This window comes from Branchiostoma lanceolatum, chromosome 7 (assembly GCF_035083965.1).
Source record: "Branchiostoma lanceolatum isolate klBraLanc5 chromosome 7, klBraLanc5.hap2, whole genome shotgun sequence".
NCBI lineage: Eukaryota > Metazoa > Chordata > Leptocardii > Amphioxiformes > Branchiostomatidae > Branchiostoma > Branchiostoma lanceolatum.
The window spans coordinates 9,390,642-9,407,800 of record NC_089728.1 but is presented as its reverse complement, the minus strand read 5'-3'; the positions used below and the strand labels follow the sequence as shown (position 1 = coordinate 9,407,800).

General features: G+C 40.5%; 1 protein-coding gene across 2 annotated transcripts in view; it reads left to right on the top strand.

Annotated features, from left to right (window-relative positions):
- Positions 1–17,138, top strand: part of LOC136439095 (ankyrin repeat domain-containing protein SOWAHA-like) — a 29,958-nt gene extending 12,820 nt beyond the window's left edge. The window contains exons 7-9 of one of the 2 annotated variants that reach the window (XR_010756486.1): positions 3,608–3,619; positions 4,498–5,937; positions 16,607–16,693. Coding sequence is in view for 1 of the 2 variants with exons in the window: in XM_066434274.1 (XP_066290371.1) it covers positions 16,607–16,693; positions 17,024–17,113 (177 nt within the window). In the remaining variant the exon portion in view is untranslated. Of the gene's footprint in view, positions 1–3,607; positions 3,620–4,497; positions 5,938–16,606; positions 16,694–17,023 lie in introns of those variants that run through there. The other variant, XM_066434274.1, reaches the window with a different exon arrangement.
- Positions 17,139–17,159: the final 21 nt, after the last annotated feature.

Genomic DNA, 17,159 nt, shown 5'->3' with positions numbered 1-17,159 from the left:
GGTCAGTTGTTCCTACCCTGTTTCCACAGGGCTTGCCCTCTGATTTTGGGACCTTTTGTGCTTGATTGCATCCTCAGCAGTGCAAGTGGCACCTTTGGCCCGAACAGTGTGAAGACTTTGTTTTATTGATAGTCAAGTCTGATTTTGTGGTCTTAAGGCGATGTTGCCACAAAGGTCCAGAATTAATGTTGATCTTGTCTAGCCAGGTGTGTGTGTGGGAGACAACCTGTTGTGGACCTGCTGACTTTGTGCTGAGACAACTGCATTGCTTTTCAGAGTTCGTTTATTCAAAAGTTAGACTTTAATTTTGGTGAGCGAAGTATAACAGCAGAAATTGAAAGTTTCCGAATTATTTGGAAAAAAAGAACACATTTTGTTGAAAAAGCTGGCTTTCCAAACACATCGAAGGCTTTGTTGATGCTTTCAATAGCTTTGTTTTACAATTGTCTGGCTTTCCCCTGCCGTCAAAATGTATCATGTATGACGGACATTAGATTTAATGGTGTGAAAAGGTGTCTGATGGAAACAGAAGTTGCAGGTGTGCTTGATAATTACGTAGGAACATAAAAAGGCTTGAGTTGTCAGACACGTATTCATCATCTCCATACTAAAACCTTGCCTGCAGCAATCCCTGCCCACAGCCGACAGATTTATGTCATGTTGTTCCTTACATTAAGTGAAAAGCCCTTTGTGTTAAGTGTGTAAAAGTGCCTGTGTTAAGGTGGATCTAATGTGTCTTATGTCCCTCATGATGACCACTTTATGAGCTATATTAGTATCACATCTACTGTTACCGTCTTACTTATTGCAGCTGGGCTTGTTATGAATTGAGTGTGACACTTTCCAATAACAACGTTCTGCCCAGCTCTAACCTTGAAGTGGTCTCCTGATGGAAACATTTGTAAGGTCAGAGGATCAGGGAACCCACAATATCTGTAACTTTATCATCACAGTTTTATACCACAACTCAGGAGAAAGTGTCTTTAGAAGGTTGAATAATGGTAGAAGTTTGTGGAGTGTGAATCGTTTCCCTGCCCAGGTCCTGACAAATCTGCCCATTCTGATGATCCTGTGGCTGTGGCTGTGTAACCTCCAGTCATGGTACATTTGCTGCACAATGTAGCCTGCACTCTCCCTGATTTTTAAGTGGGGAGATCAGGTCAGAAGTCAATGTTGCTGCATGTATCAAAGAAAGGGATGTGGCTTGGTTTTGGTCCCCCATTGCAACAAATGACCTGATTATACAGGGGAATATCATGGACGTTATCGCCTAACCTAAATGTTTTGATTCGTAGATTGAAAATTCAAAAATGTTTACACATATTTTAGTAACATAAACATCTGGAATACAAAGATGATTTTAAGGGACAAAAGTGGTATCCTTTTCGTATCAAGATTAAGAAAAATAGAAAGTTGTGTTGAATGTATTCTAGTCTCGTTTTAAATACAGTTTGTTATTTGATGAGACAATAGGAAACATGTCAGGATTTGTCATGGAAAATACACAGAAAGAAAGACTTAGATATACCAGGGATATGTTTGTATGGTCCAACTGTTCTATAGCGGAAAGGTCTTTGTTATGGGTTCATATCCCAGGGGCAGGGTTAACCAGGCTACAAATATGGTGTGAACTGTAAAACACCAATATTCACAAAAGAACACAGTGTACCTCTATGGTCAGGACTATAATCCATTGTCATCTGTTCGGAGAGTGATGACTTTCTTTTGTGTGAAGTCCCAGCATGAGCTATGCTGAGTCACAACCATCCATACTTGTGATAAGTTTGTAATCAATTTGCACAGATGAGAAAATGCCAGTCTGACTGTTGTAATCCTTTTAACTTTGCCTGTGATGCCATCTGTTACTTATCCAGGGTGTTGGGCCAGCACAATGTTGGAGTGGGGAGATTCTCATCATTATCAGTTAAGTCTGGACCCAGAGGGAATGTGCAGCTTTCAGCCTTTAATAAGATTTAGACAGATAGTCCAGATATCTCTGACGTCCTGTCATATTGAGTCCATCCATTCAGTCCAATGTCCATCAACAGATGCTGTAAATACTCCCAAGCAAATATGCCCCAGTAAGCCAATGTAAACCTGTTTTGGTTACACTACATCTTGTTTGTTAGTGTTTGATTTATCCCTGTGAACCTAAGAATTTGTAAAACATGTGCTCAATGGGCGAAGCTTTGAAATCCATCCCGTAAATTGTGACAGATTCTGTTGAGTTGGCGTTCGGCTGGTATGCTGACAAGTCTATATTCCTGCTGAAGTCTATTAATAGGGGCCACAAACAGGACCTTGATGCACCTTATCTTATCTTAATGGGCCTCTATCTGCAAGTTTGTAGGGGAAAACATGTGCTTAGTTATGGCGCCACTACAGTTGATTTATTCCCCTGGTTGTTTTGCCAGATTAGGACATGTTGTATGTTAAAGTTTTACAAGGGGGACGTGGGACTTGGTCGGCAGGATAAATTGCCGGCGGTTCAAGGTTCAAATATCTTGTGTATAGGAGTATTACATTGTTTGGCTCTAATGTTGTTCCAAGGAGCCTGTGCTGTCAACTCAGTATTTCTGTGTATGGCATCCAGATAGTTTCCACTGGCCCATTTCATTTCAGAGTAGTAACAGTCTGTCCAGCACAGTCCTTGTCTGCTGTACTTGAATGCAACCATCTGTTGTCTTATGAGAAAATTATCTAGAGCTTTCTTTTCCTTCTGAATTTTTCCATGTCAATAGCTTGTAAATCAATAGGGTGTTGCTTTTCACAGAGATTAGCAGTATCAGTAGTTCTTTGATGTTGTGAGAATATCAGTAAAAACACAGGTACACACAAGGAGCTTGTTGTCCCTATCTTATCACTGTGTTGACTGTATGCGGCAACATGAAGAGACACGCTCGCCTATCTCAAACCTTGTATATGGGTACCAACTATGCCAGAGATGTAGAAAAACAGGGTGTGCTGATTGCTGAAGAGAAGGGGGGGGGGGGGGTAGTTTGTAAAGTAAATAGGAGGTTCTGACAAGTAGGTGAGAATTGGCAGTGATGATGAGGCAGCTTTGTTCCCAGTGTGAAGTCAATGAGACATGAAGTCCTACATTTTTATGGTCTCTCCAGGCTTTGTGATGTTTACACAGAGGGATGGAGATAAGGCGTGGGTTGCCAGGATACAGAAATGTTGTCTCTCTCTGTAGTGTTCCACCCCACACAGTCGGGTTACCATGGCAACCACACAGAAGGTCCAAACATGTGTCCAGTCCTGAGAAGAGAGGAGAGGCAGGGGAGGTTTTGTGACAGACTCTATGGCCTGATTTATAACCTGTTGACATGACAGATGGCTTTTTGAGTGGCCAGTGTAGACAAACAGCATGTAGTAACCAGCATACAACAGCAGAACTCCTTGTAATAAAACTATTACAGTTTCATTAGTTTCCCATTTGTGGTCATTTGTTAATTTTAAGTTTGAAGTAGATGGATGCATGCCAGATATTTGTACTGTTCCTAGGATAGGGCAAAAATTTCTCCTATGAGGAGTCAAACCCTTTCTTACCATTGGTTTTATGTTTTTTTCTTTTCTCATGTGCTGACCCGGTGCTGCTACCCAGGATTTTGTCTCGGTAAGTTACACCAACAGAAGACCCCCTTTGTCCCTTTAGGAACCAATCTCCATATTCAGAAAGACCGGGATGTTGGGTTATTCAACTAATTCTGGAAGTAAATGACATTCCAGACCCCAACCCGTGGCTGGTAAATGGCAGAGACTGTGTACTTAATCTAATTTACTAGTTGGCTCAGTTTGGTCTTCTGGCTGTTGTGAATAGGATCACCACAGGATACACTTCTGCACTCCACAATGTGCAACAGAGGATTATCGTATTTACAAGTGGGCTTTTGTAAAAATGCAGCCACCAACCACCATTTCTGTTCACTTCAATCTTGCAGCTTCTCTGAAAAAAGTTGATTATCTTGAATTTCCTTTTGACTAGAGTGAAACACACATACAGAGGACATTCAATCCTGTCTAACTCTTCTTGTACATATATACAGTAGTACAACTGAAATTTACAAATACAAAATGTTCTATGCATTGATTAAATAGACATATGCTTCAGGGTGAATTTCATGGCCATAGCCTGTTGTAATATATTATAAAGCATCATCTATTAATAATATATGTATGAATCACTTATTTAGAATAAATGTAATACTATGGATTTGATTTATACCTCATTATGATATATATAATTGTGTTTATCATCCAGTCTTATAATCCTACAATTGTCAGTAAATGGAATGTTACAAATATCAGTTAAACAAAAAGAGCAAATCTCCAGCCTTAGCTTCTGTGAGGTTCAGTCCACCAGCTCTAAGTGGGACAATAGCTGTGTTTCCTATGATTAAACCTGTCTTCTATTGTCTTCCCTTCTCCTCACTACTCCTGCCCGACTGGACAACTGGATGGAACATCGCTGTGACACACATGATCGGTGGACAGGGGGTAAGTCAGAATAAACAGGATGATACCTTTTGTGTTGTCTATAATTATCCTTATCACAAACACAGGCAGGGTGTAGACCAGGTTTTCTATCCATTGTGAAACTTCTCCTAAATTAGAAGTAGCCTGTTTGATAGCTTGGGGCCAGGATGACTGTGCCGCACCACTGTTATAGACATTCTGGGGTGAGATAACATTCTCCTTCAGGCGTCCCGTCTCCACTCAGCCAATCTATCTGTAGTTGCCATCTTGTTGTTGACAAATACACTGGGATGTAGCAACATGTTTACATGATAACCGCTAGAACGTGCTGTGTCCAGCCCGGTGTTGGGTCGTGGTGATTTGTAGCTTCCCGGACTAGATACCTTTCAGATCCTGGTAATATCTTTGTGGCATCAGACTGGAGACCAGGCCTGTGGCGACAAGATAGGAACAAAGGGTGACAGGCACATGATCGAAGGGACCATTAAGACATTGCTGAGGAACAGAGGAATGTGGTTGTCGCTGACAGGCATTTGGCCATCGTTCTTGTTGACTAACTTTTACTATGTATTAAAACTGCCAAAAAAAAAAGAAAAACAACCCAACGGAAGTGGGTGGAATGTGCATAATGTATATTTATATATTTCTACTGGTCTGAATTTGAATTTAGAGCTAGTTTAAACATCATTTTGCTGGCTGTTGGTTAGGTTATTTGTCTTGCTGCATTATAGATTAAGGCTTTAAATACAGTGTGAATTCAGTTGAATGATGACCATATTTTCCAATTCATATCCTGCCAATAAGATATATACCACTTCAAAATATTGAGCCCTAAATATTTTTTTCACGAAGCATCATTTCTTTATGAACCATTTTCATTTTGGACAATCATAATTCCCTGCATATCGCTTCCTGCTTGTTTTAAGTAATACCATCTGCATATCATAGTAATGATTTGTGTGATTCATTAGCCATGTGATTAATTCATTACCAACAGTTCATTTTATCCAGAGGGAATGCAAAATGTAAATTCTTCATGCTTCTCATCTTTTGAAAAATTGAATCTGATGGAAACTGATTTATAAGGCAAAGATATTAATGAACAGCAGTGTTATATTGAGGCTGGATGTCTCCCCATACAATGGCAAGTCACATCGACTCATTCATGCTAGCAGCCGACAAATGCTTACTTATGTATCAGGCAAGAGCAACTGGCAAGGCCCCATTTGTGCAGGGATGTTGGTCTGTTATCACCAACACTCCCAGGGAATTAGAGCAATTGTTGGTGGGCAATTTATTCATTAATTCCAGAAAAGGCTCATCTTTGCTGATGGAGTATTTTCTGTGTTCCTTTACATGTGTAAATGTGCCGCTGTGATGCTGTGGTCCCTGATGGAAACATGGTCTACCTTCCTGTGGCCTGTGCTGATTGGTGTTTGCGGATGGGATGCGTAGTTTGTAAGTATATATCTGTTCTTTCTATCGTAAGTGCATGTACATGTTCACAAAGCAATTGGATGTTACCCCACAATGCTTTGCCCACGGCAGGGCAGTGGAAACCTATTGAGTGAGGGTCAATTAAAAGTTATGTGGGGAACAAAAATTTGATGAAAAGAACTAATGATCATATGAATTGAAATGAATTGGTATGAAAGCAATACAAAAATTACAAGGGTACAGGTAGGTGTACAAAAGTATGGTGTAATCAATATATTCTGGATGCATACTGGATACATAGGTGCATGCAGATGTGACATCATGTTTAAGGTGTATTTTATAAGCAAAAGATGGGTAAAATAGGCTCTTTATTCATTAGTACCTCTTCCAAGCAGATGTTGGGAGTTGAGGACCTCATACTGGAATGATGAATGCAACCTTCCAGTCTTCTAGAGTGTTATAGAATTGGCATCTATATTCATAACAGCTGCCAGTTTGGATAGTTACAATCAGAATTGCCCACTGGAAGTGATGTTTGACTTCATGCACTGAAAGAGACAAATAGAAACTAGTCTATTCTATGTAGACAGGAATGTTACCTATGTCCCAGAGTTTGAAGAAGTTCTCTGTATTATGTGTGGCATGTATTCTGTGGTAGGAGAGCCAACATGCCCCATGAGCACATTCCAGCATGCTGAAGTTGATTTGTACCTTTGATGGTTGTGTAGTGACATGTGTAGTCTATACTCCCGGTGCCTGTGGGTGGTGAGGGCCTGTTGGAGCAGCCTTGGCAGACTTTTACACATCACAGACACTAGATGCTCTGGTTGTGATTTATGTAAACAAAGCTGACCATACCAAGTGTCAAATTTATAAAATCATTGGAAATTACTAAAAAATGACATTAGGACCCTGTAGCATGTAAAAAGATGCCATTAATTATGATCTTTGGACCATACATGTAAGTATAAGGCCTATGTCATTATTGTAATTTGAATGTTGATAATGATATGCCCCCTTGTTTTGAGATTCAGAATAAAGCTTTCTATGCTCCTGATCAGAAATAAATGATAGTGACAATTTTTTGGGGGACATGGCTTCATTAACATGCTAGGAAAAACTTTGAATGTCTTAATTTTGGAATACATATAAGTCTTTGGTACATGTGTTATTGTGATGAAACTTTGTGTGCATGCAGGGGTTCCCAAATGTTGTCACCAACATGTACCTTTGTTTACTGGGCATGACTATCGCACATTACCCTGGTCACAAGACCTTGAGTGTTTTGGCAGATCAAGAAACACTTTCATCTCCCCTCAAACACCTCGTTGAACAAACACCTTATTTGTACAGCTGACACTTCTGCAAAGATACTGGCTTCTTAATCACAGTTACATCTTCACAAGCACACTGTAAAAAAAGCTGGTTGCTCATCAAATGGGAGCATTGTGCTTCAGAGTGCAATTCTCCTACTTTGCAGCACTAATTTGTTTGAACTTTCTTGGCAAATTCCTGTAAGGCAAACTAAGACCAGGTCTCTAAACTTGTGTTTGCACACGTTGTAATAGGAAACATGTGAAATAGACGCTGACACTAGTGAAAGCAGGGTAACTTACTTAAGCATGTTCCAAGTTGTAGACTAAATGGGAACAGAAACTGAACCACAAATCAGATCGCTGAGACAGAATTAGGAGATCAAAGTCTTATCCAAGATGTGGTAATAACCTTTATCTGAACAGTATGTATGGTTTGAGATTTTGTTAGAAACTGTTTTCACATCCATATGTTTCCCTGCCTCTTGAATTAAAGTGGAGCTGAAAAGTGACAGTCCTGGACTATGATAAAGACCTGAAGGCATTGGTTTAATGACAAAATGTCTGTGAGCCATTAGTACCTGACTCTCTCCTGTAGAGATAGATGGAAATGTTGTTTTGTTATAACTGTGGATGTGATTCCCTTCAAGTAGGTAAGTAAGTGGCAAGTAAGCCTATTCCAATGTGAAATATTGCAGCAAAGGGTGATAGACTGAATCCAAAATTGTTCAGATGACCTGGTTGCCTAGAAACTGAGTCTGGGTGATTTAGAAGCCGCAGGAATGGAAAAATATATACCTGGTCAGGAAGTGTGGGAGGGGGGCATTTCGGAGAATGTCTGCTATGTGGCAGTTAGTAGTTTATACTGTACAGACTTACTGTCAGGATTAGTTGATTTTGATGTCGTTGTTGAGTCTCAGAGTTTGAGTTCTTGGCATTTTGTGAAGTTTGACTGGTCCAACCTGTGCTGAAGTGTTAGGTTCACCTTGCAGCCTTGTAATTTGTTGGTAAGGCACAGCAATATGAAGTGACAATGTGGTCCAGATGTGGCTGGACATGATTCTTGTGTGCTTGTACAGTCCCCCAGGTTGGAGGTGGGCAGATATGTTTCTGGGATTCAGGACAAATGGCGTGTAATTGATTGGATAAGAGGGTTTCCTGACCCCTCTGTAATGATGTGCTGATTCTTCCCTTCTTCTGCAGCTGCATATTTTGCAGGGCTTTGTTGGGGGGATCAAAGCGGCTCATATCGCATACATGTCCGCACACACTGGTGGACAAAGATGCCGTTTTCTCAGGGACAATTGGTTGTGTGGTCAGGGTGGCCTACAGGGTTGACATTATCATGCTAAAGTTGTCTTTGCTTAGCAGCTCAGACATCAAAGTGGCCAACAGTCAGGCTTTCAGATCTCAGAAAACAGAGACATATTTTACTCAGCCCTTTGTCCACCCAGACTTTTGTGACCATTGAAACTGCTTTAAGCAATGTTCAACAGATCAAAACAGTACTGTACTTTTTTTGATTTAAATGTAATAGTCTTTTCTTTAATATTTGATGATACAGTTTGTGGGATCAAATCATAAATTCCGTAACTGTTTGAGTCAATGTCAATGCCGTGTCCTCATTTTCAGGTCATGTCTTTACTTTGACCAGGCTGTTTTGTCTAGCAGTTTGTAGGGATGTGTCAATGAGAGCATAGGTGGTGTGTATGTAAGGACTTGCCTAACTTGCCCCGCTAAAGAAAATCAGTTAACAGAAATTAGCAATGTACAATGTAGGAAGCATAGTAAATATACTCCTTGATTTGCAGTCACTATACCAAAGTAGGAATAACACCAGATCCTTAGATTCTCATAATCCACATTTCTCGCATCTAATTCTGTCCTCTGGGACTTCATTAAGGGCTGGGTGCAAATTTGCCTAACTAGACATCCTGTCAGGCTGGTGTTGCCTCTATACTAAAAGTCACCCTATGAAACTATCTTTTGTCCTGCGGACTTGTTTGACTATAGTGTTGGAAGCCTGGCAACTTGAAAAGCAGACAGAGTCCCTTTGGTTAGCACATGTAGTCCTTTGTGTTTTCCTAGGCATCCAGAATGTACAAGTGAAATAAGAAGCAGCCATGATCACACAGGAAAGATGCACATATTGCATGTCTGTACTCATGTGTGCGGCTGTGGGTACTGCTTGATCACAAGAATATTTCTGACTGGTCAGCCTTCCAGCGCCCACTGTCTGCCTGCCCCTTGACCTTGAGGTCAGCCAGCACTTCTGTACTTCAGCCCCCGCTCCCTTTGCCTGACCGTCCTCACCGCGAGGTGAATCTTTCATGAAGGATTACACACAGTTCCCCCAACCAGAAAGCACCTCACTAATACACTTGCCCACAATGTTATTGCTTGCATCAGTTATGGATTATTGCATTTGTGGACCAGCTTTTGAAGATTTCCTCAGTGGCTGCGGCATTAACGAAGAAATCTGCTGAAGCACTCAGGCCAAAAGACCAAAGGGCAGCAGCAAATTGATGCCTGTTCCACTTTGTACTTCTTTGGTCTGACCACTGCTGACATCATGTAAGTCTCCTGGATAATAAAATGCAGGAGTGGTCGTGCAATACTGGCATTTCAAGGGCTGATTCTCATTACGCTGCTCTTGATGCAGGAGGCATCGGATGTTGGCTTCCATCTTTGTGCCATGATTGTGTTCTAATCTACCTGTGGTAGGGAGGGGCAGATATCAGTGGACCTAACTCCTTATTTACTGGAACTATTCTTCTCCCGAGTTCTTGATGATTATGTTCTTTTGGTCCAGATACAGACTGAGGGAGAACAGATTTTATATGATTGAGAACAGTAGCATGTTTCACCTGTAAACGTTCAGATACTACATTGCTCTCAGTTCTACAAAGTTTCAGCCCCAACAGAAGTTGTGCTGTTTGTAGAGTTATTGATGTTGCACCTTGTCAGGATTGGCTCCCTTGCAATAATGTTGCACTGTTAACACAGGTTCTGTTAAAAATTGATCACAAATCAGATCAGTGCAGCTTGACCATTATGAATATTTCATTGGTTGGACAGAGACCCTGAGGAAATGTGGGCATTACAGGGTGGCTGATGTAAGCTGGCAAGAAGGTTATTGGAAACTGATGTTAAAGTAGATTTTACAGAGATGTGAGCAAGTCCAGATGTCCCTTGTGGCCAGAGCGGGCAATATAAGTTATTACAAGATATTTCTTTCATTGCTAGAATGACCATGTCCAGCAGAGGTACATTTTATATGATTTAGAAGATGACCAGGTAAGCCTTTTACACAAAGTGCCCGAGCGAGGGAATATCGAAAGCTAAAACTAAAAGGAGCTTTAGACGGTACTCTGGTCCAAGGGATCTCAAAAGCATTTGACTTGGTCTAGTCTGAGATTGGTCTCAAGTCGGCAGTCTTCCTAATGAATTGGAATTCACCATTAAGGGTTGTGTAGTTTCTGGGGAGCTCGGAACGGCCTTAATGACTCCACAAGAGGGTCAGGATAAACCTTTAACCCCCTACACTCCATATAAACATGCCTCCCAGCTTTTAGCAAATTAGAGGAATTATTTGCATAGTTGCCATTAGGCGGGTAGATGTTGGTCTTGGCTGGGGGGAATTATGAATTATTTCTGCGGGTCTCTACTGGGGCCGGCATGTCGTACTCTGTGGATTTAGCGACTATCCGGAGGCCTGCCGCGCCACGGGTGGGAGATGAGACAAGGCGGAGCATGTAGACACGGAATACTAACACAGAAACTGGTCGGCCGGAGAAACGGCGCCATTTTTGGGTGTATTGGAAGTCAATGTTAGTACAAGATTAGGATTCCGCCATGTTGACCCTGCTGACATCATTCACGTCGACCCCTATCTCGTAATACGCCATTAGGCCGGCCCATGTCACAGCCCCACTGCAAGGCCAAATATTTGGCACTGATACGTATCAAGACTCCATCAAAACTGATGTGGGATAGCAGGAAGGTGGCAATAATGGGGTCCCTCCTGTCACCGAGAAATGCCTCACTCACAAGAATCTCAGGAACCCATCATCCAGCATCACTTGTCGCGCCTTGTGGTATGTTTGGAGTCTGCTCCCTGCTATTTCTGTCCTTCCTGCAGAGCAGAAACACTACCCTGGGCTTTTGCCTTGTTGAAAGATCTACCACTACTACTGCTACTAGTCAGGTTCACAAAATATTGGCCAAGATCACAGGGATGCCCCTACATGCTGCAAGATGTGAAATGGCAGCTCAATTTTATACAGTTAGGAAATGGAAACTTCATCGTATTATATCAGTAAATGTACCATATTCATTTATTTTTTTTATCAACACTTGCTATTATTAATGCTATTATGGTATCATGGCTCGACATATACTCTCAAAAATCATCCAAAGTAACCAGACAATTATGTATGGTCACATACATTGTAATTAAGTTCTGGTAAGTTTGGTTCTTAAGTTTAGTTCTTCAATACATGAACATTCTTTACATGCAGTTGAAGAAAACTGACCTAGTAATGTGTCGGATGTTAATTGCAAGTAAAGGTAATTAGAAAAACCCATTTATGATTATGGCTGATATTCTAATTCTTCATTTGAATAACCATACGCAAGAAAATATTGCTATCTATGAACTGACAGTGATTGTCAGCTGTTGATAAAGGTGACAGAAAACACACACAACTGTTTAGGCCTAAGGTATGAGAGACCCATTTCATAACTGTTTCAAGTGCAAAAGATCATGCTATCACTACAGATGCCTGTATACCTGTAACATGTGTTATGTATTTTGTCAGAAACAAATGCGTTGTAGAGGGCTGTCCTAGGATGGAAACTGTACATATCCTTTCCTCCTGCTTTGTTATAAGTCCACAAAGATGCCAGCCAAGTTTAACTTAAGTTTCATCCAGTGTACTGCCAGTGTTAGGGAAACAATTCCTACAAAGACGCACTTTTAAAGTCCTCACAGACATTTCCACTCAAAATGTTAACATAAAATTGATTTATTGATTTTTGTGTAAGCACTGTGTTTGCCAAAATGAACCACGGAAGCAAAAAGAGTAATATTGTAGCCACTGTTGCCTCTGGATTAGGCAGAGTTTTGAATTATGGATCTGTGCTGGCCAGTGGAATCCAATATAGGCAGCAGCAGTGTGATAACACTGTTTATCGTTTTAATTTCCAGGCACTTCTGTGGTTTTGGGTAATTATTCACTTGGTTGGGGATGAGATGATGCCTTGTCTTTCTGGACCTATAACTGATTATTACAATGTTACCGGTGGTTGTGACCAGGCAGTAGAAGGGCTGAAAGTAATTCCAGACAGACAGCCAGGATTTAGTTCTTGGATCTGAGCAATAAACTGACAGGCTTTATGGACAACGTTTTTCCCATGGATCTGAGAAAAGTTCAAGGTAGTGTTATGGAGAGTTTTAGGTTGTATTTGGTACATGTTGATACATATACTGTAGTATGATGATGGCCAAATTAGATAACTCAGTTATGTTAACTTTCCAGTCTTGCAGGTAACCAGTACAGATTTGATATTATACAGTGTACATCACTCATAGAGAAGTAAATGTCAAGGCTACGCTTAAGTCAAATGTTTTACCTGGAAGGTCTATTTTGCTGACACAACATAGAAACATGATTGATGACTGTACAGAGTTTTATGTGACCAATATGCAATCCATTACTATCCTAAGACTGATAAAATTAAAAAAACAAAAGTCAATGTTGGTACAATGTACAACAATGTATATTGTGACTGAGCGCCTCCAATCCGTGATGCCTGCATCAGAAACTCAGTGACACGCAATCAAGTCCGCAACAGGAAAAGTTCCTTGTCAATGATTAATGGAGAGACTTGAGGTTCTTAGTGGTGGTGATGAACACTGACCTCCTGACTTGTTCAGAAGTGAAGACAGGAAACCGGCTGGAATGGCAAACACCAGGGGAATGGTGGGATTTACTTTGTTTCCTCGCACATGGAAGGTCCTGATATTTCTTTTATCCCTCGGTCTGCCTAGCACCAAACACGAATCCCTTTGTCCTGGCAGTAATGACTTTTGGATCAATGATTTATGGAAGCGGCCGTTTGAATACTTGGAAGATGACCTCCCTGGCTGGGTGAGAACAAGCATTGGCTCCTGGTCGTAATGCCGCAAGACCAGGGGACCTACAGGGACGTGCCCCATCCATCTATTATCTGCATGGCCAGTCGGCTTATACATTGGGAATGAACAGAAATATGAGGTGTCAAGCCTGATGTAGAGTTCATATTCTGTGGAATATTAACTTTTATGATCATATGGCGGATCAAATATTACTTCAGCAGATGACCATCATCTCGTAATCATGAGGTCATAATTGGATGGGAGGTCTGCCCCAGCGATGCCATCTGTAACCTCCACACGGACAGCCAGGCCAAAATTGCATTTTTCCTGCTCACTGGAGGTCAAGTGAGATTGCATGGTCAGTAAGTTTAGCATGTATGGCAGGAAGCACAGGAGAGGGGAGAGGGTCTCTGTACTTTTGTTCATTTCTCCCTCTTAAGCACATTTATCAAATGCAAAAAAGGCAAATTTTTGTCAGTCTGCAAAATTGAATATTTCGTTTATTTGTCGGTGTCTCCAACTATGAAATTACTTTGAAAATAATGATAATTTCTATACCTAGATAAAGGTGCAGATGTAGACATGTGGATCTAATGGGTTGTTGTTGTTTACATGATATGTTATGTTCAGTTTTGTATTATACGCTCTTCTCTTTTTCACCTGGATTAATGGGGATGCTAAGGTATCGCTAAGACAGGTAGAAACGGAGACCATTAGTGTAGATAAAAACATAACACTTCTCAATCTGTTTGGTTAACCCTACCCTGACCCAGGCCCAGCTAGTGACCCACCCCCAGAGTTCTGAACCTGATAAATCATAAGATAATTATGCTTGTGCAGCCCACAAAACCTGCACTTTCTGGGTCAGAAGTCAAGCAGTCAATGCTGGCGCTCCCAGGTCCCAGGCTGCTGCACAGAGTCTTCATGTGGCTGACATTTGCTCCTGGTCAGAGGGGTCAAAGAGATGGAACATGAAAGTTTTGTCTGCCTGGCTGATAAATGTAGACAGCTGGTAAACCGGCAGTGGGTGATCATGGTGCGCTGGTCGGAAAGGGTTACTAGTGCTGTAAGTCTTGCAGCAAAGAATTGCTTTGTGAGAATGTTAAACAAGACTTGTCAGTTGTCTCTCCATGTCCTGAGAGTTATAAAAATGTACCAACTACCAAGACTTTCTCAGTCAGTATTCTTGTGGTCAGACCAATATGAGTTAATTGTCCTTTCTTAGCAAGTAATGTTTATTCTTTGGTAAACATGATGTACTGCTCAATAGTGCAAAGTCTTTGACAGTATGTGTGGTTGTCGATAGGATAGAATACCGCTCTTTACAACCTGTCGTAATCAGTTTTGTGACCCGTAAAGTTGGCTACGGGATTTCTCTTATCACCCTTCCCTGTATAATTCGAATTGAAACACTTTTGAATCTGAAAGCCCTGAACGCGACAAGTTATCAAGGCAGATGGGGCTGATTTCCCCACTGCTTTATGGTGCAACGTAATTTCTAATCTGGTCCATTCTTCCCTGGGAGATAATGTTATCAGGCCTTTTACCACTGCAGGCCTGATTTCACTCCCTGAACAGTCCAGATCAGGACAATAATGCCAGCCCTAATAAATCCTCTTAGATTTTATTGATGGTTTAATTTTGGCCTACAGTTGTGCGGAGATGCCTTATCGTGGCACTCATGCTGGTTTCATTATGGCAAGGCCTGCAGTTGAATAGGAAGTTCAAGTAGGGTTAAACATTCTGCACACTTATTCATTATCCTGACAGCCAGCTTTGGGGATCAGCTCTCAAGTTCATGCTTGACCCTTAATGTATGGTACAATGCTTTTGTGGAACAATTCTTGATTTTGACATCTTCCCCTGATAGAAACCGTTTCCTTACATGAAGGTAGTCGGCAGTTTTCTTTATTGGCAAATCTTTGATTATAAAAGCAGACAATTTTACTTTGTTTGGAAGAAAGCTCCTCATCAGTGCTGGTCCCTTTGATATTAATAATTGTAGCAGCCATAGTAAATGTGTCAAGTACCTTGGGAACATACTAGCAAGTATTAAGGGCTGCATTATATGAAGCCAGTGCTACAGGAAATTGTGAACAAATTATTGCTGGTCATAATTTGCTGTAGTACCAATAACTACAACCAAATATGAGTTGTCCAGTGCAATTGCTTTTATGTAAGGTTCACGTAATCATGTTTCTCTGTTGTCTTTATTGCTTTTATTTCACCCATGGAGTTAGAAAGAAATTTTAGGTGTATAAGGTAAATTATTTTTGACATGGCAGGGCATTTAGTGTCGCAGTGATGACATAGCAGAAAGAAACACATTGTTAGCATTACTGTTATACAGACTATACTATATGGGAAATAGAATATCTGTGATTCTGCACTATTATTTGTATAAATACTAGTAGTGTGATCATGCACTACTCTGTGTGTTAACAATATGTTAATATTAAGTCTCCAATGTGTAGATACTGCATAAACATATATCTTTATCTTGTACAAGTTCATGTACTATTGAAAAAATTACTTTGTAATGAAATTGTAGGGTTGACAAATGACTTTCACCCATAAGCTTATATTTTGGTTTTGTTTCATTGTTTCAACGGGAAAATAGAGAGATGTACGCACAATTTTTTTAAGCATTTGGACTTCATATGTTTTGAAATGGAAAGAGGTAAAGTGTTTATTTCATGCTTGAGTGGGAAAATAATTAATCATATTTTGGATACTACATCAATTATAGAGTGAATGGCTCACTGGACTCATGATTCAATGGTTGAGGAGTCAATCCTTTATTGGTGCCATGGCTATGGGATTTCTAAATATGATTCTTTAACCTTATTTGCTCATTTTCACTTACTTATACCTGAAAATGGGTATAAGTGTTCACATGTTTCATCTGGAGGTCAAAAGACCACCTTTAATGATATATATATGGCCTCCATCGGTCAGTATTGACCATGGTAAAATCCTAATTCACAACAGCCCTACAGCATCGACTATGGCTAAACAGCCCTATACGGGAATGGCAGTCTTTAATGAATGAAGTTACAATGTACATGAAATTGCAGAATTGCCTAACTTACCATTTTTTCCAGATAGTTTTACTGTCAATGAACCAAAGTAAAGGTTTTCCATACTTTTACTTTACACTGTTTGTAATGTTGTATCACCCTGGAATGATGATGATGATGATGTGTGTAATGTTGTTTAATGTTTTCTGTACTTCCAGACGGCATTACACTGGGGTGCCAAACATGGGAACCAAGAGATTGTAGCGCTAATGGCTGATGCAGGACTTGATGTCAACCTCAGAACGGTAAGTTACTCTGCTTCATTCTACGAGTCATTAGTTGGGGTGTGGTGTGTTTATCTTTTCAATATCAATTGTTTGCAACCTGATTTATTTTCTCTCGCTTCAAATTCTAAATTTCATATATGTGCTAAATATAGATTTCTTTAAAAACTGACAATGAATTGGTAATACTGTATTGACTTTTGAACAAAAGAAGTTACTGTGGGTCGATACAAATGAAAGTGCAACAGTAAGGAGTTTTCCAAGTGTGTAGAGCACCTATGCCTGGACTAACTGAGTCCCTATATTTTGCACGCTCTCGTTCACGACACAATGGATTTTCCATCACGGCAGCATGTGAGTATGAAACCTTCATCATTTCTAATGTCCGAGTCCAACTCTGATATGAAAATTAATAGCATATTCATGAAGACCCAGACTTAATGGCTTCCTTGGGGAAAGGTTATTACAACAATGCCGACAGGAAATT